Genomic DNA, 25,978 nt, shown 5'->3' on the forward strand with positions numbered 1-25,978 from the left:
TATTAGTAGCTTGACAGCAGCAGAGAATATAGTTTATTTTTTCAACTCCCCCTTCTGGAATGCACGTGTGTACATCAGTGGTGTGCTTTGGCTGCCCACACAGCAATTTGAATTTGCAGAGCAAATTTCACCATGCAATGCAATTTATACTACAGCTTCCTCATGCACTTTAAGGGCTTTGTTTTGGACTCTCCCTTGACTTTGCTTGTGTTAGATTACTGGGTTTAAAGCACACTGTAAAACACTTTCATGTCACGTATAGTCTAACTGCCATATTTTGAAGATAGCTTGAAGCTGTATTTGTGAAGTGTAGATGGGGCCTTGCAAGGGCAGCAATAAAGGAAGCTTATAAGTTCCTGAGATGTAATAAAGAAATATATTTGAAATGTTAGGATGTCCCATTTCTATGTATGGTTGTGAAAGTTGGACAATGAAGAAAGCAGAGAGGAAAAAATGAATCCATCTGAAATGTGGTGCTGGAGAAGACTTCTGCAGATACCATTGACTGCTAAAAAGACAAATAAATGGGTTCCAAAGCAAATCAAACCTGGATTCTCCCTTGAAACCAAAATGACAAAACGGAGACTGTCAAAGTTTGGAGATTAATTTGGCCTTTCCATGGGTTACCCTGGATTAGCCTCCTGGGGCATGTAGCAACCACAGTATTTTGGACAGTCTAAAAAGCATGGATGAGGAGATGCTGGTGGAAGGCTCAGTGGTCGAGCTGGAGCCCAGCAGCTCCCTCAGCCAAGCTTAGAAGCAGCACCCATGGAAGGAACTACTACTTCTCAGCCTGCAGAACAAGTACAAGCGAGTTCCTCTCAGCAGGACAAGGAGGAGTTAACTGTTCCAGCTTTTGTGGACCACTAAAGAGAGAAGTCTTAGCTGTGCAGATCATTGTGACTAGTTGAGAAGAGAGCCAGCAACAGCTAATTCCTGTGAACTTCAAATTTAAGTTCAAGGGTCGCACCTTGTTGCTTCCTAGAACAGTGGTTCTCAACCTGGGGTCCCCAGATGTTTTTGGCCTACAACTCCAGAAATCCCAGCCAGTTTACCAACTGTTTGGATTTCTGGGAGTTGAAGGCCAAAAACATCTGGGGACCCCAGGTTGAGAACCACTGTCCTAGAACATCAGTCCTAGAAGCTATGATCTTGGATTCTTGCTATTTTGTGTTAGTATTTGGGGTTGAGGCCTCTAACATGCGGGGTCAGTCAAGGAAACCAGGTTCTGAGTATCTAAGACCTGAGAAGGGTATAGGGTGAATTGGAAGTTTCTAGGCAGAGTCTAGATGTCAGTACTTTGATTGCCTTCTCTTTCATGGCATGGCCTCTGTAATTCTACTCTATGTTTCTATGAGATCTCTTACACGTAGGATCTCCATAAATTAAAGTTCAATTGATAGCAGTTAACAACAACATGGACATAAAGTGAAATTTATTGTGGTACAATATTTTGCCATTTGAACTCATTTGGGGAAAATATCTTTTCCCAGAAACATTTGTGACTGAATTATTACTATACCTCAATTTTTTAGGATGAGTGGAGCATATAATAGTGTTTTGGGCTTAGAAAATAACCACAAAAATGCTTGTGACCATTTTTACATAATCTTGTGAACATGTTACAAATAACAATAACAGTGCGATCTAAAAACATGACAGAATGAAGTGGTGGTATCAGGCATGCCATAACAATCCCCAAGTTAGGCACATGTTTATATAAGCTTTCCTATTTCAGTTCAGCCTTACCATTGATTTTCTCGATAAAGTAATGTCATGACATGATTTTATGAATTATTTATTCTATTATTGTTGTACTTAGTTTCTGATCTTTAGATGACAGTGTAAATTGAGCCCAGATGGGCTGAAAAGGTACAGATCACATTTATCTGTAATACTCCTAGCATTCCTGCAGCTTTAGTGACAGGACAACACTATTTCCTGATTTCAGGAAGAACTATTTCTCTGGGTTGTTGTAGGTTTTTTGGTTTGTATGGCCATGTTCTAGAAGCATTCTCTCCAGATGTTTTGCCTGCATCTGTGGCATGCATCCTCAGAGGTTGTGAAGATGCATGCCACAGATGCAGGTGAAACTGTCAGGAGGGAATGCTTCTAGAACATGACCATACAACCCAAAAAACTTACAACAACCCAGTGATTCTGACCATGAAAGCCTTTGACAATATGTTGAACTATTACTCTCTCTTAAGTGAAGTACTGTTTGAGAAATCACACTGCCCAAAATAAGAAAAAGCAAGTTTTTAAAATGCTGTAACAGAATGCTGTTTTGAAGATGCTGAAAGATGTGTCTCTGCTATCTTCAGCTTACCTTCTTTCTCTTTCGCTGTTTGACTTTGGATGACTCTTGTCCGAGGCTACCGTTTCCCATGGTCCCTGACTGAATTTTCCCAAACAGCTGTGGGCCTGTTGAAGGAGGAGTGGGTGTTGGTGGCGGTGTGTTTTCAGGGGAATCTGGGCTGCCCTTCATACTTGCTGTCTGTCCTGCTACATGCATCTAAAAATAACAAAAAAAAAAAATGAAACATAGTTGTCAATCTACCGGTCTCTGAATATGACCCTAAAGTTTACACATCAGGGAACACAGACATGGACACATATAATTTCTGGAGCTTGGTCATAAGCTGTATCTTTCTATGTATAGCAATAATATTAAAATGGCATTTACTTAACCAGGGAAATCCACAAAAAGTCTGAATGGCAGCCAATAATATAACCTTAATTGACACCTTCCCAGTCAGTATCAACTGAAAGCAAAATTACTTGCAAACAGGAGGGGGAAGAGGCTAAAGAAAGTATTGCCTACTAACGCATATATCCATTAATACAGGGCAGGTGGCTTTTGTGGGATGCAAGCATACAAAAACATAGCCAAACATTCACATGGAGATGGAAATATCCTTCTCAGGGAAGGAAGGGATTTGGGCTCAAACCAGCTGGTAGCCCCCAGCACTACTTCTACAGCCTGAAATTTGAGAGGATGGGCTTGAACTGATATTTAAGCTCATATAATTTTTATTGCTATTGCTACAACAAAATCAACACACAATATAGGTAGGTTTATATTTACCTCAGCAGAATTGTGATACTGAACAAAAGTAGCAGATATTGCATGACTAAAGGGGTCACCAGCTTTGGGAGTCATGTCTTGCTTCACCAAAAGGGCCAGGTCCACCAGCTAAGAGAACAAGGATAGTATTTTTTTTAATGTTTAAAGAGCAAAATTACTAACTCTTTTCTCCTTAATGAAGACATCTATACTATATGAATATAGACACTTTTAAAGCAAATATGACAAATGTGTAGCCTTTCAGATAATGGGTTGTTGTAGGTTTTTTCGGGCTGTATGGCCATGGTCTAGAGGCATTTCTCCTGACGTTTCGCCTGCATCTATGGCAAGCATCCTCAGAGGTAGTGAGGTAACTACCTCTGAGGATGCTTGCCATAGATGCAGGCGAAACGTCAGGAGAAATGCCTCTAGACCATGGCCATATAGACCGAAAAACCAACAACAACCCAGTGATTCCGGCCGTGAAAGCCTTCGACAATACTTTCAGATGTTTGATTGCAATAGCTAAGAGCACAAACTAGCATATACAATGAGTGGTAAATGACAAGAGTTGCACTTCAGCAGATTCTTAGAAGGCCACGTCTCCTGCTGCTTTAACATTGCAATTATCAATTTAGTACTGGAAAATAAGGTATACACTACATCTTGTGCATAATGTATGGCTGTATCCTTGCCTTTCATATGCTGGCAGGTAAGTAAATTAAAAGGTAAAGGTTTCCCCTTGACATTAAGTCTAGTCGTGTCTGACTCTATGGGGTAGTGATCATCTCCATTTCTAAGCCGAAGAGCCAGCGTTGTTCATAGACACCTCCACGGTCATGAATGCATGGAGCGCTGTTACCTTCCCGCAAAAGCAGTACTTATTGATCTACTCACATTTGCATGTTTTCAAACTGTTAGATTGGCAGAAGCTGGGGCTAACAGCAGGAGTTCACCATGTTCCCCGGAGCCCCCAGTGGCACAGAGGGTTAAACTCCTGTGCCGGCAGGACTGAAGACCAACAGGTCGCAGGTTCGAATCCGGGGATAACGCAGATAAGCTCCCTCTATAAGCTCCTGATCGTCATGCGGGGACATGAGTGAAGCCTCCCACAAGGATGATAAAAACATCAAAAACATCTGGATGTCCCCTGGGCAACGTCCTTGCAGACAGCCTATTCTCTCACACCAGAAGCGACTTACAGTTTCTCAAGTCGCTTCTGACATGACAAAAAAAAACCCTGTTCCCCGAATCTGAATCGCTGAGCTTTCAGTCGGCACGTTCAGCAGCTCAGCGGTTTAACCTGCTGCACCATGGGAGCTGAAGTAAATTACCAAGTGAATTTTCAGTTATGACCCAGAAATAAAATTGTGAATCAAACAGATCTTGCATATGATAGCCTTAAAAAATAGGTTTATTAAAAAAAACTGTAGTAAAAAGGCAATCATTTTCTATAATTATGCAATGTATATAGTACACCCACTTACCTGTGCTACAGTCTCATAGGCTAAATAAGCCAACATTTCCATGGCAACTGCATTCGGTTTTATTTCCATGCTGCTACAGTCCAGCCAATCTCGGAATTTAGAAGCTTTCTTGGCTATGCATATAAAACACAACATAACATTAATAAGGTATGTTCTTTCACACACAACACTGTTTATTTTCATATAGGTAGCTACATATGAAGATCAAGAACCCTTCCAGACACGCCCTTTATCCCAGGGTCTGATCCCAGGCTTTCTGATTACGGGGGATGGCATTTCACAGCTGGGTAGCCATAAGCAAAAAGTCATCTTCCTTACCGGCAAATGATATATAGGTGCCTGACTGTCAGGACAAGTCAAAGATATTTTGCCTCAAGAGGCAAACAAAATACTGCACTATCAACTCTGTTCATTTATTGACTGGATTAGCATTTAGAACTTTATTCCATAACTGGTGGGTGAATCTTTTATCACAGTAGAAGCAACAGGCTAGGCTGATTGTTTAGTATACTTAGCATACTCAGCAGAGTCCTACACCTGGGAGGAAGAGCAGGGACATTAGGGACAAATTGCTCTTCTTCTCACAATTCCACTTGTGTGCTTTGCTTTGAGTGTTGGATGTTGGGAAGTCTCAGAGAATACTTTTCTGTGTTTGTGTGTACGTCCTTTCAACTCTTATTGCGATCCCATGAATTCCCTGTGGTTTTCTTTGGCAAAAGATATATGGGAAGGTTTTGCCAGTCCCTTCCTCTGAAATATAGCCTACAGCACCTGGTATCTGTTGGCAGTCTCCCATCCAAGTACTAACCAGAACTAAACTTGTTTAGCTTCCAAGATCAGACAGAATCCGGTCACTTTAAGGTATTTGGACTCAAGAATGCTATTACCATGTTTTTATTTTTAAATGCTTTCTGAGTTCAAGGATTTTCTTTTCTGTTATTCTGAATACTGAAGATTTATACTGGCAAAGCCTTGATTATAATTATTAGGTGCAAAAAGTGAGTTTATTACAAAGTTTTCAAACACAGAAATGATTTCAGTCTGAAGAATCCTCAGCCTAACCACTTACAGATGTCATACAATGATCTAAACAGAGCTCACCAAAACAAAAAGAACAAAAAATACAACAAAAAAACCCACCACTTGGAAACCAAACTTTTCTTCTGTATGGCATTTACAGTGAGCAGACTTGAGGATGTGTCATGTTATCATCTGTAAGTGAGTCAGATTTTTCTAAATCAAATGCTTATTATGGAAAACAATCTAAGGAACCTTTATGTCAGACACCAGTTGGTCAGCTTTTATTTATTCAGGCAGCATGATGGGCTATTTTGTCATGCTCTGTATCTCATTAGTTTTGAAGCCTGACCTTTAAGAACTGCTTCTATTGTGATCTGAGTGGTTGTTGTTATATGATGATCACCATTAACTTAGAACCCACTGTAACTGTGACCAACAAATGAATGTAGTGTCTTGTTTCTAAGTAACAGTAAAGCCCTAATGCTTTCATAAATTGTCTCTGCTGTATGATTTTGTCTGGGTCCTGCTTGCAACTTTGAGCTCCTAGTTTTCTGTTCCACAGCTACTACCAGAAACAAAGACAAATGTGCTACTCCAGATGTGGCCCTACTCACTGTTCCTATAAAGCCACCATGGCATGAAGAGGAGATAAATTATTGTTTCCGTTTTTCTTTTTTTTTTTTCTCCATAAAATTTTTATTATGCATTTAATTTTTTTCACATGCACACATAAAAAGAAAATAGAAAAGGGGATGAAGGTTGTGGAGCTCTGATTAATAGATTCGATATAAATGCCTACTATATCACCGAGGAAAGGGATGGTGATTGAGGGGGAAGATACTTATGCTTGCTATAATTATTACATCTATATCTTCAATTCAAGTACAATTATACACATCATCTAAGGTTCTGAAAGTTCCAAATATCCTCTATAATGAAACAGAACACACTTTTGTCATCTGATGTCAAGACTAGAAGTCATAACTTCTCATATTATCCAATGTTCTTCCAATATTCTTTTCCAGTTCTTTACATGTATTTTATCTAATTTTAACTATTGCCATATAAATCTGAAAATTAAATTCCATTTGTTACTAAATTAACACTTTATAAGTGAGAATTTACTGTTATGTTGCCATGTTTTCTTCTTCTTCTAAACACTACACAAACATAATTATGTGTGTATGTATATATGTATGTGTGTAATTATGAAATATCTAAATAACAAGGATTGCAACCATTTCTATTCAAATTAAAGAGTACTGATAGGTCGGTTATCTAAAGTCTCTTGAATGTGGAGTATATAAATGGTTCAAATATATCTATATATTATTAATATTAGTCAACAAATCCTGCTATGGTGATCTTCTTTTGATTCTTCAAAATTTCAATAAAGGGTTTTCATTCTTCTTGAAGTTTCTGTGTATTTGTTTGTTGTAGAGCTAAAGTTAATTTATCAATTTTGGCCATTTCAAAAGCTTTTGTAATCTAATTTTCTGATGTTGGTATACTTTTTGTCCCCATAAAAAAGTAAAGGTTTCCCCTTGACATTAAGTCTCATTGTGTTCGACTCTGGGAAAAGGTGCTCGTCTCCATTTCTCAGCCGAAGAGTCCATAGACGTCTCCAAGGTCATGTGGCTAGCATGACTGCATGGAATGCCGTTACATTTCCGCAGAAGCAGTACCTATTGATCTACTCACATTTTGCATGTTTTCGAACTGCAAGCTTGGCAGAAGCTGCAGCTAATAGTAGGAGCTTGCCCCTGCTTCCCGGATTCAAATCGCCAACCTTTTGGTCAGCAAGTTCAGCAGCCCAGTGGTTTAACCCGCTGCGCCACTGGGAGCTCCCATAGTTTTGCATATTCTATTCTTGTTGCTGTTGTCATATAAAGAAATATTGTTTCCATTTTTCAAAGTCAGGAATGTGTGCGTGAGAGAGGCCTTACTCTTCATCCCGCTTAAGCTACAATATATTAAGCATTCTTTAAACCAGGGGTTCTCAAGCTAAGGTCCAGGGGCCGGATGCAGCCCTCCAAGGTCATTTACCCGGCCCTCGCTCAGGGTCAACCTAAGTCTGAAACTACTTGAAAGCATACAACAACCACAATCCTATCTCATCAGCCAAAACAGGCCCACACTTCCCATTGAAATACTAATAAGTTTATATTTGTTAAAATTGTATTTCATTTTAATTATTGTATTGTTTTAAGTGCTTTTTGCACTACAAATAAGATATGTGCACTGTGCATAGGAATTCATTCTTCTTTTTTTTTTCAAATTATAATCTGGCCCTCCAACAGTTTGACAGACTGAGACCAGGCCCTCTGTTTAAAAAGTTTGAGGACCCCTGCTTTAAACCATCTTGGGCCCCAAGATACAAATGTAAAAGGCAAGATATGAAAAAAAATGCTGTAAATAAAATATGGACTGCAAATCTAAAAGCACAGACTGATGTAGTGCACCTATTATAGAATCCTAGAACTGGAAGAGACAAGAGCCATCCAGCCAACCTCCTGCCGTGTGGGAAAATACAATCAAAGCACCCCTGACAGATGGCCATCCAGCCTCTGCTTAAAAATCTCCACAGAAGGAGACTCTACCACCCCGTGAGGCAGCATATTCCATTGCAAAACACTCACAAAAGCTCAGCTGACGACTTTCACAGAATTCTGCATATTGTGCAGAGTCCATCATTCGTGCTTGTCTCTCTGCTCTCTGAAAAAAAAATTAAAGAAAACTTATTATTCATATACTCGAGAACACACTTTTAGATCTGACAGCCACTAACTTATTGCCATTTTAAGATTCTGAAAGACAAACCTCTGTGGAAACAAATTTCCAGGTAATATCTTTACTATATAACTATTGTTTAAAAGGCAGGTTTGTGAGAACCTCAAAAAAACCCCCCAAAACAGCACTGTGAATATTATTACCTCCAGGGAGATAGCCATCAACTGCAGAGAAAATCAGTCCAGTGATACTTTTGTCCAAATATTTGTCCAACTTCCAAGAAAGACTGGGATTTTTTTATTGCCTTATTATAATATGGGGGATCTTTATCAATTGTGAGATTTATGAATTAGCGCAGTCTTACTAAAAGTAGAAGGGTGATTATATAATATCATTTAAAGCAGGGGTCCCCAAATTAAGACCCTCCAAGTGTCTTTTAGCACACCCCTTGTTTAATGCAAATAAAGTTGAACAGCAACACCACCTGCACTTATGTTTTGTATCACAAATTCCTGAGGAAGAAGTATGCTTCCCCAAACAGTACTTTGTAATTTGTGCAATCCAATCATACAAATCAGGGAAACACAAGCTACATCAAGGAGTTAGTCTTCATAGGCTACAGAACACCCAATTCATAAGTGCATCTACACTGTAGAATTAATGCAGTGTTGACTGCTATGGCTCAATGCTATGGCTCAATGCTATGGAATCAGGAAGGAGTAATTGTACAAGGCCTTCAGCCTTCTCTACCAAAGACTGCAGGTGCTTAACTAAAGTTCACATGATTCCATATCAATGAGCCCTCAAACAGCATTATTCCTGGGTTGTTGTAGGTTTTTTCGGGGCTGTTTGGCCATGTTCTAGAGGCATTCTCTCCTAGAGGCCTCTACAACATGGCCATACAGCCCGAAAAAACCTACAACAACCCAGTGATTCCAGCCATGAAAGCCTTCGACAAGGCATTACTCCTATAGTGTAAGGTAGGTAAAGGTTGTCCCCTGACATTAAGTCCAGTCATGTCTGACTCAAGGGTGTGGTGATCATCTCCATTTCTAAGCCAAAGAGCCGGCGTTGTCTCCAAGGCCATGTGGCTGGCATGACTGCATGGAGCGCCATTACCTTCCTGCCGGAGCGGTACCTATTGATCTACTCACATTTGCATGTTTTCGAACTGCTAGGTTGGCGGAAGCTAGGGCTGAGAGCGGAAGCTCACGCCACTCCGCGGAATCGAACCTGCAACATTTCGGTCAACAAGCTCAGCAGCTCAGCACTTTAACCTACTGTGCCACCGGGGACTCCTATAGTGTACCATGAGATATATGCATGCCAAATCATATAAATGCCATCAGAAGCCATGATGATTCTTTTTTTTTTTCTGCTATATTTGAATTCATTATTTCAGCTTAGATAGTGAATACAAAGAACTGAACATGAAAAAGGCAAGACAAGAAAAAGACGTGATTGAGTTGCAGAATGAAAAATATGGAAGAAAGAGCAATGAGAAGGAGCTCTACAATGTTTTGTGCCATTGAATTGCCAAATATAGGACAACACAAAGCACATAAAGATCATCGATTCGCATATATTTCTAGCTAAAGGAAAGCTCCTTTTAATGAAAAGAAATATGAAAATGTTACTAAACGCAATTGAGTTGAAAATTCCAATAAAATCCCAGAGGATCTTAAAATGTTTCTCAGTACTTTCATTATACAATTTATCTGAGTTTTTCTGCTTAAATCCTCTTTTCACTTAAACAGAAGTGATAAAAAGGGCAAAAGGGCACAAATCATCTAAAATACGATACATGTTTTGGGTCTTATGCTGAAGTCAGAAAACATTTTTGTGACACTGTGATGGATGTTGTGATAAAATTGCAGCTTTGGCAATAAAGAGCAGATACACAGGCCATTCTTTGTTATCTTACTTATCCTTGCATTAGACAGTTATTTCTGTCCAATCCATTTGAATGAGTATGTAAGAAGCAGCTGACTTTGATGTCATGCCGCCGCTTTCTTCATAGACATTGTCCTGAGTCTCATATACACCAAAGGCAGAATACAATCCACCTTGAAAGTGCCCCAGGAGAACTTGGGATCTCTTTCCCCCCTTTTTGGTTTAAAATAATCCATGGGATTTCCCTTGTGTGCATTACTCTCTTAGGAAAATCTGGGAGAAACACAGCAAGCTGATAAAATTTTCAGTCCTCTTCCTTTGGGAGGAAATTGTAGAAACAACACAATTCTGTTTTCTAGCATCTTTGGTTGATTAGCATAGAGTTCTAGAGTTGGAAGAGACCCCAAAGGCCATCCAGTCAAACCCCCTGCCGTGCAGGAACACATAATCAAAGTACTCCTAACAGATGGTCATCCAGCCTCTACTTACAAACCTCCAGAGCAGGTTCATGGAGTGATGGAAACAAAAATACTGAATGTTCACATATATTATTACATCAGTGTTTACATGCTTACCATTCCAAAATCATTTCTAAAAACTACCATTAGTAAGAGGAAGACTTCTAGGTCAGATTACAAAGAGTAGCAATTTATCCTTTAAAAAAGTTGTGTACAATGAATTTTATCTTGTTTATTTATTATTAAATTTGGCAATCAATAAAAATTAAAAAGAAGCAACAGACACAGACTTTAAAACAAGAAACCCACCCCAGCAACTAAGACTAACAACTAAGCCCTATCACTTGTTTTTTTTTACTACTACTACTACTACTAATAATAATAATAATGTCGTCATACCAGGTGACAGCCAAATTGAGGAAAAACAACAGGAAAAACTCAGCCGTTATCAAGACCTCAAAATTGAACTGCACAGGCTCGGGCATAAACCAGTACAGATGGTCCCTTGTGGTTATCACCACACTGGGTGCCGTGCCAAAAGACTTCAGCCGGCATTTGGAAGCAATAAACATTGACAAAATCACTGCAAAAGGCCACCTTACTTGGATCTGCACACATCATTCGAAAATGCATCACACAGCCCTATATGCTTGGGAAGTGTTCGACTTGTGATACGAAATCCAGCATATATATCTCGTTTGCTGTGACATACTGTGTTTTTGTGTCAGAATAATAATAATAATAAATAAATAATAATAATAATTCATTTATTTCAGTCATTGACATTTTCATACAAACTTGGTATGTTTGGTACATGAAAAATATAAATATAACTACTGAAGCACAATATGGGTGAGGGAGCGGAAGGGGAAACAGGGTAAAAACATACAATGCACAGATCCATCACCAAATTGTAGATTTAGGGAAGAAGATTACTGGACAAACAGTTAACTTTTGGGACTCGTCATTCCCTGACGGATTTTGTATGCTGCTGCACATAACTTTGCAACATTGTAGGTTTTGGCTGAATTAGTATCTGCAAGGAGCAGGGAGGTATAAAATTGTCCCGAAGGCCTGGGTGCTTGTATATCAGAGATAAGATAAGCCTGGCATGGATATCCCTGTAGAACGGGCACTGAATAATAATAATAATAATAATAACAATAATAACAATAACAATAATAATAATACTTGACATCACGATTGTGGAAAAGAAAAAAGTCTGGATTATTGATTTCGCCATACTAGGCGACAGTCGCATTGAGAAAAACAACAGGAAAAACTCAGCCACTATCAAGACCTCAAAATCAAACTGCAAAGGCTCTGGCTTAAACCAGTAGAGTTGGTCCCAGTGATCATTGGCACACTGGGTGCCGTGCCAAAGGATCTCAGCCGGCATTTGGGAACAATAAACACCGACAAAATCACGATCTGTCAACTGCAAAAGGCCACCTTACTTGGATCTGCGCACATCATTCAAAAATACATTACACAGTCCTAGACGCTTGGGAAGTGTTCGATTTGTGATTTTGTGATACGAAATCCAGCATATAGATCTCATTTGCTGTGACATACTGTGCTTTTGTGTCAATAATAATAATATTTAATTTATATTTTGCCTTATCTCCCCTGGGGGACTCGGGGTGGATTCCAACAAACAAAAAGGCAAACATTCAATGCCTCAATAACAGTAAATAAAAACCACAGATAATCCCACATAAACAGCCATTTAAGCATAACAACTATCATTTAAATAAAACATAATCAATTGAAAATTGTAACTAACACAGAACTTAAACAACTGAATTAATATATCAAACAACATGAAGGTTCACAAATGTAATTCCCCAAAGGAAGGAACAATCATCTCTTCTTGTCAACAATTCAAGAGAGACATTGACAAGCTGGAATGTGTCCAGAGGAGGGCGACTAAAATGATCAAGGGTCTGGAAAACAAGCCCCATGAGGAGTGGCTTAAGGTGCTGGGCATGTTTAGCCTGAAGAAGAGAAGGCTGAGAGGAGATATGATAGCCATGTATATCCACCACACTCCGAGGCACATGTATGAATATGTGAGAGGAAGCCACAGGGAGGAGGGAGCAAGCTTGTTTTCTGCTTCCCTGGAGACTAGGATGTGGAACATGAGGAAGAACTTCCTGACTGTGAGAGCCATTCAGCAGTGGAACTCTCTGCCCCAGAGTGTGGTGGAGGTTCTTTCTTTGGAAGCTTTTAAACAGAGGCTGGATGGCCATCTGTCAGGGGTGATTTGAATGCAATATTCCTGCTTCTTGGCAGGGGGTTGGACTAGAGGGCCCATGAGGTCTCTTCCAACTCTTTGATTTGAGCCTTTACCTTGAACCAAAATTCCATGGGTGGAGAAACTGGAGAAACAGGGAGAGAGTAGAATGGAGGAGTTAGGAAAATGGTACCTACCCGGGAGAGCCAGCATTTGGTAGTGATGTGAGTAATTAACATATGGCTCTGGAGAACAGACTTTAAATCCCCATTTGGCCATAGAAACATATTGAGTGACTTTGAGCAAGTCACATTCTCCTAGCCTAAGAAAAAACTCTGAACAAGTTTTGCCAGGAAAACCCTGTAATAGCTTAAATTAATTCCCCAGTGTCCTTAACATAACAGGATGGGATTTTATGTGTTCCAATGAATTAGATGAGATTCTGTTCAATTTCCCAGTGTGCGAGCATATTCATTGGGGTGTTGGGAAAATGTATTATTCTCATTCAGACCTTGGAGATAACAAACTATAAGTTTGTAAGTACTTATTGGAAAAAGTTTGTAATAAAGTTATATTTTAAAAGCAATATTTGAATTTGCTTTTAATGGTGTAGAATGCTAACAGTCTTCTAGTTATTTTCAAAAGTTACTAAAAGCCATTTTAGAGATTTTAAAAATATTTCTTTTTACTTTTTATGACATTCCCTTCTGTTACACTTCCCCATAACGCAAAAATTTAAATGAGTGTCAGGACTGGATCATTTTAAAATACAACTTTGCAAAGTCTGTGTTTATTCTGACCTAGCCGTCCCCTGCCACGCGTTGCTGTGGCCCAGTCTGGTGATCTGGAAAATAAAGTAATGTGAAAATGTTTGTTTCTAATGTATGTAATTTCTTTCTGTTTGTGGGTAAACAGTATTTCTTGCTGTTTCTTTGTCAGTGTTGATGTGGAGATTGTCTGGTTTGCCTACTCTGGAACAGGCAACATATAATTGTTCTTCTTTAGGGGTCCCTTTCAAATCTATGAGACCATATCTCTGTGTGTGTGAATCATATATTTCGATCTATATCTATGGCTAGATGGCTCTTTGTCAGGAGGGCTTTGATTACGTTTTCTTGTCCTGGTGAAGGGAGTTGGACTGGATGGTCTTAAGTATTTTCTGTTGTTCATGGGGGTTCTGTGTGGGATGTTTGGCCCAATTCTGTCGTTGGTGAGGTTCAGAATGCTCTTTGATTATAGGTGAACTATAAATTCCAGTAACTACAACTCCCAAATGTCAAGGTCTATTTCCTCCAAACTCCATTTGTTTGCATATTTGGGCATATGGAATATTTGTGCCAAGTTTTGTCCAGATCCATCATTGTTTGAGTCCAAAGTGCTCTCTGGATGTTGGTGAACTACAAGTCCCAAACTCAAGGTAAATGCCCACGAAACCCTTCTCGTGTTTTCTGTTGATCATGGGAGTTCTGTGTCCCAAGATTAGTTCCATTCCATCATTGGTGGAGTTCAGAATGCTCTTTGATTGTGGGTGTACTATAAATCCCAGCAACTACAACTCCCAAATTACAAAATCAATTTTTTTTGAGTGAAGGACATACATTGGGTTGTTAGGTGTATAGTGTCCAAATTTGGTGTCAATTTGTCCAGTGGTTTTTGAGTTATGTTAACCCCACAAACAAACTTGACATTTTTATTTATATAGGTTCTAACTGAAGATGAAGATTTCCAGAGTCACCAATGCTTACTCATACTAATTAAACTAAAAATAATTCTCTGAAAACCCTTAATGCTTTTACAGAGGAAATTAGCTAAGTAAGATTTCCTTAGTGCTTTTGGTGAAACTGTCCCAACTTATGCCAGAAAATTTCAACTTCGCTGAAGTCAGACTCAGATTGGAAAAGGCAGTTATGAAATGTGGGGTAGAAGACTATTAATATCGAGGATTTATCATAAAGGGATACTAAGGGACAATGAAAAGTGAAAGCTCCTTCAAAAAATATCCGGAGAAGGCTATGAAGTTATTTACACTGAATTGCATCCGTAATTATCCCTGTTCATTCTCAATTACCATCTTTAATGCTAGCGAATATATACAGGAAAGCTATTATTCCGAAAGGAGCCAAGGAACTGTCATAAATCTTTTTTAAAAACCTGCAATAGCAAAGCAAAAGTTCCCTTACCCCTCGGGATGAAGGTGCTGCTACTTAATCATGCTCTATACAGAAGCTGAAAGATTAAAATACCGGAGTAACAAACACAATGGCTCTGATAAATGTTTATCCTGGGACCTGGGGGACACTCCAGTGGGATGAGAGAGGAAAAGGTGCATAAAGACCTTCACCTATGTGCGGATTCAATGGCATGGGCTTCACTGATAATTTATCTTGTTTCCTAATGAAAGCAAAAAACCTCCCCCCACACAACCCACCATGTCTCTATTAAAAAGCAATCAGATTTGGTATGTTGGTGATACTTTAAAGAGCACATTATGTGGGAAAACAAAATAAACATTTACCCTGGCAAATGAAAGCAGCCTTGGGGTTTTGACATACTTGGCAGGCAAGCAGAATTATATTCACATCAAGCATACAGAAAACCTAATTTAATATTTAAATATTTGCTTAAGTAATATACTATTTTAAGGAAACACATTGGAAGATACATTTCTGTCAAATTGGCTTTCATAAAGATTCCAGGAAAAGTACTCAATTGAATTAATACATTTAGAACTGATCAAAGACCTAGATTCTCATTAGATCTCAGAGGATAAGACTGCACACTCAGCTTATTGAATGTTTCAGCAAAGCTCTGTCCATTGAATCAGAGTTGGAAGAGACCTTATGGGCCATCCAGTCCAACACTTTGCCAAGAAGTAGGAAAATTGCATTCAAAGCACCCGACAGATGGCCATCCAGCCTCTGTTTAAAAGCCTCCAAAGAAGGAGCCTCATTACCACTACTACACTCTTTATTATTTATGACTAACATATTGATCAAGGCAAATGCCCACTTTTTGGTGCAATTATATTGCCAAAATTGAGATGTACATTAGATTCAATGGTGCATTAGAACCACACACATAAGCCCATCTGAATGAAAAGGCCCAGATGCACTCAGGAGAGTGTCTGACTGGTGATCAAGTCATTCCTGCCACTTAGTTGTGGATACTGCCTCCTGGGCAGCCCTCGGGGTCTCTCACCCACCTCCCCCTTAGTTTTGAAGGCCTTGTGAATGAAGCTAGTTCGGAATGGAAGCGTATGGTTTACCAAGTGGCCTCATTCATGCTCTCTGCTTCCCTAGCATGCTATGTGTGCACTGTTGGGAACATTATATTAGTGACTGATTGATTGATTGACCTTAGTGGAGAAATCCATTTTTTGCAATGTGCACCTTCAAAATTGAGGTGTGTGTTGCATTCAATGGAGCATGATACTCAAGTAAATACTGGTATCAGATCTCTGAAGAGGCCAGCCACAGATGCAGGCAAAATGTCAGGAAAGAATGCTACTGGAACATGGCTATACAGCTCGAAAAACTCACAGCACCCCAAATACTGGTAGATAATGATTTCCACTCCCCCCCCCCCCAATACTGGCACTCAAAGAGGCTTATACTAATTAAAGCATATGCAAAAACATTAGCAAAATTAACAGCAATTTTAACAGCAATTAAAAGCAATTTTAAAAACAACTTTAAAATCTATTGAAAGACAAAGAGAAAAATCAATGGAACAGAACAGCACACCATGTCTTGTTAAGTAAGCACACCTATGGCCCACTACAGACCACCTGCTGCAATGCAACCTGAGCCCGGCCACATGCACAATGGAGGACCTTCTTGCAGCAACACCAGAAGCACTACAAGTGGCCAGCTACTGGTCAAATGACATTTAATCAACTACCAAGCTTGCAAACAAAAAGTTTTGTGTGTGTGTGTGTTAGTTAAAAAATGCAATGCAACTGTTTGGTCTGCTCCTGACATGATAAATAAAACCTATGGCCCACAAGAACTGGAGATGAAAAACAGTCCCAAGGTGTAGATGGGGTGGCAAACAGAAGCATGGTTTAAGCAGTATGAGGATCAAAGGCAGAGAGCAATCCCGAGAAAGGCCCACAGGCAAGAGGCAAAAATCAAGAGATGTCAGATAAAATTTCATAGAGGTTTGGGAACGGCTGTTATGCAAAAATGGAATGGTCTGTACAGAGCTAAAATGTAACCAGCAATTAATCTGCCCAGCTTGCCTCATTAGCCCAATGTACTGCATTCCCTGATCTTTTGCTCTTTCCACTTCAACCTAGATCACTTTATCTTCTCCTCCTGATCTGGTAATCCTGAGTTGGAATATCTGGGGCACCACCTTGATCATTTTCAACAGGTGAAATGATGGGAGTGACACCCTGTATAATATGAGAGGAAATCCCACTATTGATGTCAGTCCCAATCATCATGATAAGAAAAAGATGTCATAGAAAGAAAGAAATAATCTTTCCTATATTCCATCTATACAGCTTGTGTATCTTGGGGCAAATCTGTCCAGTCCCAGAGAATCATTTTGGTGAGTTTGTTGAACTAAGGTTGTGATCTTTGGGAGATCGGTGGGGTGCTTGTTTGTGTGTATTGGGTGTAGGCTTCCTTGCTCACTAGGACTCTATTTTTCTGGTGTTAATAGCCTTAATCTCAGGTCATCTGCTTGAGCAATTGGTCTCAGGAGGGAGAGACATCTGCATAGTAGGCCACATGAAGTAGATCAAAGTCTGGTTGCGGGGAAGCTAACTGCCACTAGCTCTCTATAGGACTCTGTTTTGCACTTCATCCACTTTCCCAGCCTTATGGTACACTGTTTGCGCTATCCCTTGTCCAGCCTTGTCTTAGTTTGGACATGCCCATTTTAGTAATCCTGGTCACTGTCTGATGGAGCTCCATCGCAATTAGTTTTATCTGGGTTGTTGTATTTTATGATGCTTTTATTTTAATGTGATTTGTTTTATGGATTGTTTTTGTTTGTATGCTTTGTGGACATTTTGCCCCATATGTAAGTCACCACGAGTCCCTTTGTGGAGATGGTGCTGGGGTATAAGAATAAAGTTATTATTATTATATTATTTAGCTACACCATAATTACCAGGAGCAAGGCATACAGGAGCTTGGAGCACAGAGTGAGGAGCAGGACGCAGGGAGCATACAACGCCCTTGTTGTTCCAGCTCCACTGGCTGCCGATCTGCTACCGGGCCCAATTTAAGGTGCTGGTGTTATCCTACAAAGCCCTAAACGGTTCCAGCCCAAAATACCTTTCGGACCGCATCTTGGCCTATGAGCCCACGAGGACCTTGAGATCGTCTGGGGAGGCCCTTCTCTCGATCCCACCTGCCTCACAGGCACGCCTGGCGGGAACGAGAGAGAGGGCCTTCTCAGTGGTGGCCCCCCGGCTGTGGAACACCCTCCCTGCTGACATCAGACAGGCGCCCTCCCTTATGTCCTTCCGTAAGAGCCTGAAGACATGGCTATTCGAGAAGGCATTTAATTAAGTGCTACAGTAACTGGAAGTGACAACTGGAACGGAATATGACTACGAGACTGATTATGATTCTATGATAAGACGAAGCGGATTTTTTAGTGTAATTTAGATGATGTATATTATGTTGGCTCATTGTATATTGTTCTTTATATGTTTGTACACCGCCACGAGTCGCCCCAGGGCTGAGAGCGGCGGTTAATAAATGCACCAAATAAATAAATAAATAAATATACAGAAAAAGACAAACAGGGGTGTTTGCACAGGTATTTGCTGAGGGGTTTGAGGAGACAGCACAGTTTTCTGTTTCATTATCTACTGAGAAAAATGTATAATATCACAAAGGACTACCACCTCACCTGCCTCATAGGAAACCTGCTACAAAACAGGAGCTTTTTTGTTGAGTTCCAGGGCCAGAGAAGCAGATGGCGGAAACAGAAGAACGGCCTGCCTCAGGGGAGCGTGCTTGCTCCATCCATGTTCAACATCTACACAAATGACCAGCCACTGCCAGAAGGGACAGAGAGTTTCATCTATGCTGATGATCGTGCCATTACTGCTCAATCAGGGAGCTTTGAGATGGTAGAACAGAAGCTCTCCGAAGCTCTAGGGGCTCTTACTGCCTATTACAGGGAAAACCAACTGATCCCTAATCCATCTAAAACACAGACATGCGCCTTTCACCTTAAGAACAGACAAGCATCCCGAGCTCTGAGGATTACCTGGGAAGGAATCCCACTGGAGCATTGCAGCGCACCCAAATACCTGGGAGTCACTTTGGACCGTGCTCTGACCTACAAGAAGCACTGCCTGAACATTAAACAAAAAGTGGGCGCTAGAAACAGCATCATACGAAAGCTGACTGGCACAACCTGGGGATCACAACCAGACACAGTGAAGCCATCTGCCCTTGCGCTATGCTACTCTGCTGCTGAGTATGCATGCCCAGTGTGGAACACATCTCACCACACTAAAACAGTAGATGTGGCTCTTAATGAGACATGCCGCATTATCACAGGGTGTCTGCGACCCACACCACTGGAGAAATTACACTGCTTAGCCGGTATTGCACCACCTGACATCCGCCGGGAAGTAGCAGCCAATAGTGAAAGGATCAAGGCAGAGACATCTCCAGCTCATCCCCTGTTTGGGTATCAGCCAGCACGTCAACGACTTAAATCAAGACATAGTTTTCTTAGATCTACAGAGACACTCGCTGGAACACCCCAGCAAGCGAGAGTCCAAAAGTGGCAGGCCCAAACCCAGCACCTCAATTCATGGGTGATACCAGATGAGAGACTCCCCCCTGGGCACTCAGAAGACTGGGCGACTTGGAAGGCGCTGAACAGATTGCGCTCTGGCACCACGAGATGCAGAGCCAATCTTAAGAAATGGGGCTACAGGGTGGAATCCTCGGCATGCGAGTGCGGGGAAGAACAAACCACTGACCACCTGCTGCAATGCACCCTGAGCCCTGCCACATGCACGATGGAGGACCTTCTTGCGGCAACCCCAGAGGCACTCCAAGTGGCCAGATACTGGTCAAAGGACATTTAACCAAATACCAAATTTGCAAAATCTGTGTGGGTTTTTGTTCTTTCTTTTTTTTTTCTTTTTCTTTTTAATCTCTGTGTTTGTTTTGCTCTGTTAGAATTGTAATACAATGGTTGCTGATGACACGATAAATAAATAAATCTACTTAATTTCCTACTTAATTCTGCAAAAAATCAATGGTGGGGGAGCTCATGCTCTCAAGATGTGGAGGGTTCATTTTCTGGTTTTGCAAATGAAGTTGAGCTAGTATGCATTCTGGCTTAGTGCAGATAAAGAGGTGCTTCTCGTCACCATACAAATCTATTCAGTAAAATGTTACTAGTGGTTCTTTCCTTAAGTGGTTTTGACAATCTGAAGATGTGCTTTGGGCAGGGTTCTAAATGCTCAGACATTCAGTTCCACAAAGGCAGAATCCAGTTTGTTTTCTAGCTCCCAAACCCTCATGTCTTGCAACTGAACATTTTTTGCTTATATCTTAGGCCCCTTCCACACAGCTGAATAAAATCCCATATTATCTGCTTTGAACTGGAATGTATGGCAGTGTGGACTCCGATAACCCAGTTCAAAGCAGATAATGTGGGATTTTCTGCCTTGATATTCTGGGTTATAAGGCTGTGTGGAAGAGCCCTTGTTCTGTCTACTGATGTTTACTGTTTTTGTTTTTTACTTCATCTACCACCTGAAGCAGAACAGGTTCAAACCTGGACTACCATCATTACAACTATCCATTTCTTTCCCATCTTCCTACAGACTCAGTCCACGTGGCCCTTCTCATTCAAAGTGGAGGAATGTTGCTCTCCTTCTCTTTCCACTCCTGCTATGGCACAATCCTTGACATGTACCTATATGTGGTGACATCTGGTGCACTACATACTCCACATCTGGACCCTTCTGCTTTTATTTTATTCTGTCCAAGCTTTTATTTATTTTGCTAAGGATTTAGATAAAATTTTCCTAACACTGTTAACATTGCTGTTGCACTTACAATCCACTGAAAACAGAGTTAGTTGAACGTGATAAAAATCTACAATCCACTCTTGTACTAAATCTAGCCTGGGATAACATGCCAATGACAGGCCCTTTCCTATGGAAACACACCTGCCTAACTGCAGTCTATTTGAAGACAACAGTATAAGGATACACTTGATACAAAATGTAATGCTACAATCCTTGTATATTTTCAATTGTTTCCAAAACTGATGCAATGTAGTCATCTTCTCCATTTTTCCAGAAATTGTCTGGTTTGCTTTTCATAAGGATTTCCATTTCTTCAGATGGATGCTGTGAGTAGCGCAATATTTTTTTTCTACAGACGTGCCCAGCCTTTGAGAATCCACAGTGCTTTGAATAACAATCCCGACATAACAGTGCTCTTGTCATATATATTACAGCACATGAATCCCACACAAGTGGATGGACAGACCTTAAATAATACCATCTGACATCAAGAGAGAAAAAGTTAGAAGCCTGACAAAGCTTTGGAAATGGCAGTTGACCTTGGGAATAAAACCCAGGCCACAAGAGGGAGTGGAGAAGGAAAAGTTCAGGCTCTTTCTTACACTCCACAGTATAAGAAATGCTATAATGAAAATATTGCTCTTCCATTTATAAATGCAGTAACCTATTTTATTATTTAAATACAATCCAGCTGTCACTTTTTTACTTTCACTTCTTGCCTGCCCTTAACTGTTTGAAAAACTCAATTGGCCATACAATGAGGCTTTGCTTCCTTTTGGGAAACATATAGAGTACTTTTGCCATTTTATGACATGATGTTCCTGGGATTGGCTCTCAATTGTTCTCAACTAGTTGTATTTAGGACTGCGAATCTCTTAATTATGCAGCCTATAAATTCCATGGACATGTCCTATTTTAGTGTTTGAAAAAGTGCAGAATCTTTCCTTACACAAAAAAGTCAGGCAAAATGGAGAATGGATCCTAAAGGTCTCAGAATAAGGAAAAATTAACAAAACTGAAAACAAAGGGAAACAAAATGAAGGACTTTATCTCACAAATCTTGGAAATATATTCCGATATTACAAACCCATCTTGCTAAGAGCTGGAGCATTCTTCTTATCACATTAATCTTTTTTGAAAGTACTTTCAGAAAGATGAGGAACCAGAGCAGTAATGAATGCACGGACTTTTGAATATAGGGGACAATTGGGGTTCCTGCCGGTCAACTCAAAGAGGCAAACTGAACTGAACCAAGTCGGGATGCAAACGCTATGTGGACTATGTGTCTGGAGTTGAGCTATGCCAGGAACATAAACAGTGGGCAGATAGCACAGGAGGCATGCTGTAAGGGACTTAGGCCATGCTTGCTTGCAGCTCCTTATGGGTTAGTGGCAGGTGGGCCTGTGTCCACCTTTTGTGGTGGTTGGTATGGGTTCCGGAGCCTTGAAGTGGAGTACCGCACCCATGGGGCATCAGGTATTTTATATAAGGGTTCATTCAGGGACCTGGTGTGTACACACAGTGCGGAGGTGTCCATGAGAATGCTGACATGGGTAGGTGCCATTATGGTACCTCTGAGTGATGGAAAGGCAACTGCATGGGCTGAATGCCCACTGGCCCACGTCCTTTGTCATTCCATAGGGAACTAGCAGATCAGTAATTCATCAATCAGCAGGTGGGGGGGGGGGGGTTGATACCTGGATCCAGATCAATGTAATGTGGCAATTGTACCTGCAGCTATAACAAAAGTTGTGGCCATACATTTTAGCAACATCAGAAAAAAATCTATCATCTGTAAAATGTTCCTAACACCTATAAAATATACAAATCCATCTGTCAATTGTACCTATTGGCCAATATAACTGTAATGTCAATTTTGGCATCATTGTGTGTTATTTCTGATCTGGCTATCTTCACTCTATTCATGTAATTCGCACAAATTATGGTGTGCAAAATATGCCTTTTAACCAGGGGTCTTCAAACTTTGAGGGCCAGGTCACAGTCCCTCAAACTGTTGAAGGGCCAGATTATAATTTGAAAAAAAATATGAATGAATTCCTATGCACACTGCACATATCTTATTTGTAGTGCAAAAACACTTAAAAGCAATACAATAATTAAAAGAAAGAACAATTTTAACAAATATAAACTTATTAGTATTTCAATGGGATGTGGATCTGCTTTTGGCTGATGAGATAGGATTGCTGTTGTTGTTGTGTGCTTTCAAGTCGTTTCAGACTTAGATTGACCCTGAGTGAGGGCTGGGTAAATTACTTTGGAGGGCCATATCCGGCCCCCGGGTCTTAGTTTGAGGACCCCTGCTTTTAACAAATGAACCCAGTATTATGCTTGCTACAAAACTGCATGCTTGATGGAAAACTATCAGCTGGCAGGTTTTGCACACATCTAATGAGTGAAACTACAAAGAAAAACAGTTAAGCATATGATCTCAGGAGCAATGCCTGTCCATTATCCATGGTTCCTATTGTTAGATCAACATATTTAGAAATCTGGTTGCGTGTACACTAATATACAAGCATCAAAGCAGACAAAGCAATCTTTATGTTAGTATCAATAGCTTTCTTGTCTAACAAGCAAATAAAAGTTATTCGTTGTTAATAAAACAGCAGCTTTTAAATGCTCTATTGAAGGAAACTGGTACTGAAAATCCATTTTCAAGGATCATTTTTGTATCACTTCGAAGGATCTTTTAGAAAGTCAAACATTTTGCCATCAAGCTGTCTCCAAAAAGAATCTTATATCAATTTTGGTTGGCACGAAGTCTATTTTTCAGGTACTATTTTCTTCTATTCAAGTTATTCAACTTCTACTGTTTATTCAAACATGAAATGTACTATGAAGGCAGTATGGTGCCTGTGCTGTTGAATTATTGCTATGTAACACCCAAGAGTTGGAAAAATATCCCTAAACTGGAAGGCAGAGTGACAGATGAATAGTGTTCCCTCTAATCCTAAGGGAACAACAACTGAAATGCAACATTTATAGAGAGACATATTGTTTGCATTCCAGTTCCAATTTCTGGTGGGAAGGATCCTGTGTTTTTGGAATAGGGAGACTATTCCCATTATAAAACAAATGATACCTGGTAATTTTATTTAAAAGAAATACTTTCATCAATAAATCATAATTTAACTGAGGTTTGCTTTACTTTAAAAACATGCACACGGCTTTTAAAAATATTTTTTTCTTTATCTTATCACAACTTTTCTATTGGACAAAGAGCCTTTTATAAAGACACACTTAGAAATACTATCAGGTTGAGCATTCCTTATCCAAAACGTTTGGAACCAAAAGTATTTTAGCTTTCAAATTTCTGCAAATTTTGGAGTACCTCTATTTACATACAGCCACACACATCTGAATATGCATCTTGTAGATAATTCCCAAGTCTAAATATGAAATTCATGTATATTTCATAGACACCTTATACATATAGCCTGAAGGTAATTTGCAATAATATATGCATACAATGTACCATCACAAAGCAACAGTGTCACTATTTCACCCATCCATAAGGACAATTTTGGAGTATTTTAGAATTCTATATAAGGGATGTTTAACCAGTATTAGAAGTATACACTGGAAAATCTCAAGAAAGCATATAAATGTATCTGAGGAACAGTGGGTATCCAGATGTTACCTTTTGATCTTTTCTAAACCATGGTTTGGGAAAATGTGATTGTGCCATGCCCCCACCATTTGCTTCCCCATGTCACTACCATGCTTACTTACTCCACTTTATAAAATACTTCCACATCATCATGCCACAGTTTGTGAATTCTACCATGTTGTCAAACTATGATGAGCAAATAGTTGCACCTTAGCAGGAGTTCACATTGCTCACAACACTCACCAAGAAACCAAACTTGGTAACAAACAGTTTATTGATAAAATCAAGCAGATATAAAAAGGGAAAAGGCACCATAGCAAATGGAAGGGTAAAAATCCAAGAGTTAAATGAAGGAAACAAGTTCCATAGACAATCAGTACAACCAGGAAACAAAGATCAAAACATGAACATGAATTCCAAAGTAAGTCCAAAAAAACAAGGAACAAAATGTGATTATTAATCCAAAGATATATTCAAAGAACAGTGATCAATCTTGGGTCTTGAACTAAGGCCTGAGCCAGGAATGAGACAGGAGTTCTTCACTCCAAAAGCGACGTTGCTTGATCTAAAATCCCAACAGCTCTCTCACTAATTTAAGGACTGCAAAACATGAATGTGTTCCCTTGACCTTGAGAGACCTGCTTCTTCCTCTTCTTCTCATGGATTCTTTCTGATTTCTTGTAGCTGAATCTCTGCCCCCAAGAAGCAGCCTAGTATCTCTGTCTATGCCAGCTGCTCCCTTGGATGAGCTAATGTCCAAAACAATTTCACTATCACACTCTGTCTCAGCAACAGCATCTTGCTCCAAAACCTCCTCCTTTCTCTCATCTACAGAACCATCTTGCTCTAAAGCCCCCTCTGTTTGCTCCCCTACAGAACCATCAGGCGCTGAACCCCCAAACCCCCTCATCATCATCTGGCTGAACCACAACACAAATGGTGATCAGATATGTAAGTATTGTATTAATCTATATAAATAAAAATGTAATGTTTGTTTGTGGGGTTAAAATAACTCAAAAACCACTGGGTGGATTGACACCAAATTTGGACACAATACACCTATCAGGCCAACGAGTGACCATCACTCATAAAAACACTGAAAAACACAGTGGAAGAAGCTTAAAAAGCCAAAAAACAAAAATTACATTATAATGCATGCTCAAAACCATATGTGTGTGTGTGTGTGTATACACACACACATACACACATATACACATTTGTAGAAATATATATACACACACATATACACACACAAAATACATATACACAGACGGGGCCACAGCAACGTGTGTCAGGGGACAGCTAGTTAATTAATAATAATACTTTTTTATTTTATTGTGTATATGAGAAAAAGAAACAAGAAAAGAAATAAATAAAAGAAGGCATACATAAAAAGAGAAAAAGTTATACAACAATCAAATGCAAATCATATA

The 25,978-nt window shown here is 39.8% G+C and overlaps 1 protein-coding gene across 3 annotated transcripts in view; it reads right to left on the reverse strand.

Annotated features, from left to right (window-relative positions):
* Window positions 1-25,978, reverse strand: part of SUPT3H (SPT3 homolog, SAGA and STAGA complex component) — a 224,290-nt gene that overhangs the window by 38,637 nt on the left and 159,675 nt on the right. For all 3 annotated transcript variants that reach the window (XM_060785475.2, XM_060785491.2, XM_060785484.2), the window contains 4 exons: window positions 8,214-8,289; window positions 4,555-4,667; window positions 3,089-3,196; window positions 2,330-2,515 (listed from right to left, as the gene is read on the reverse strand). In XM_060785475.2, the coding sequence (XP_060641458.2) occupies window positions 2,330-2,515; window positions 3,089-3,196; window positions 4,555-4,667; window positions 8,214-8,289 (483 nt within the window). The remainder of the gene's footprint in view (window positions 1-2,329; window positions 2,516-3,088; window positions 3,197-4,554; window positions 4,668-8,213; window positions 8,290-25,978) is intronic.

This window comes from Anolis sagrei, chromosome 1, assembly GCF_037176765.1.
Source record: "Anolis sagrei isolate rAnoSag1 chromosome 1, rAnoSag1.mat, whole genome shotgun sequence".
In the NCBI taxonomy this organism is placed as follows: Eukaryota; Metazoa; Chordata; class Lepidosauria; order Squamata; family Dactyloidae; genus Anolis; species Anolis sagrei.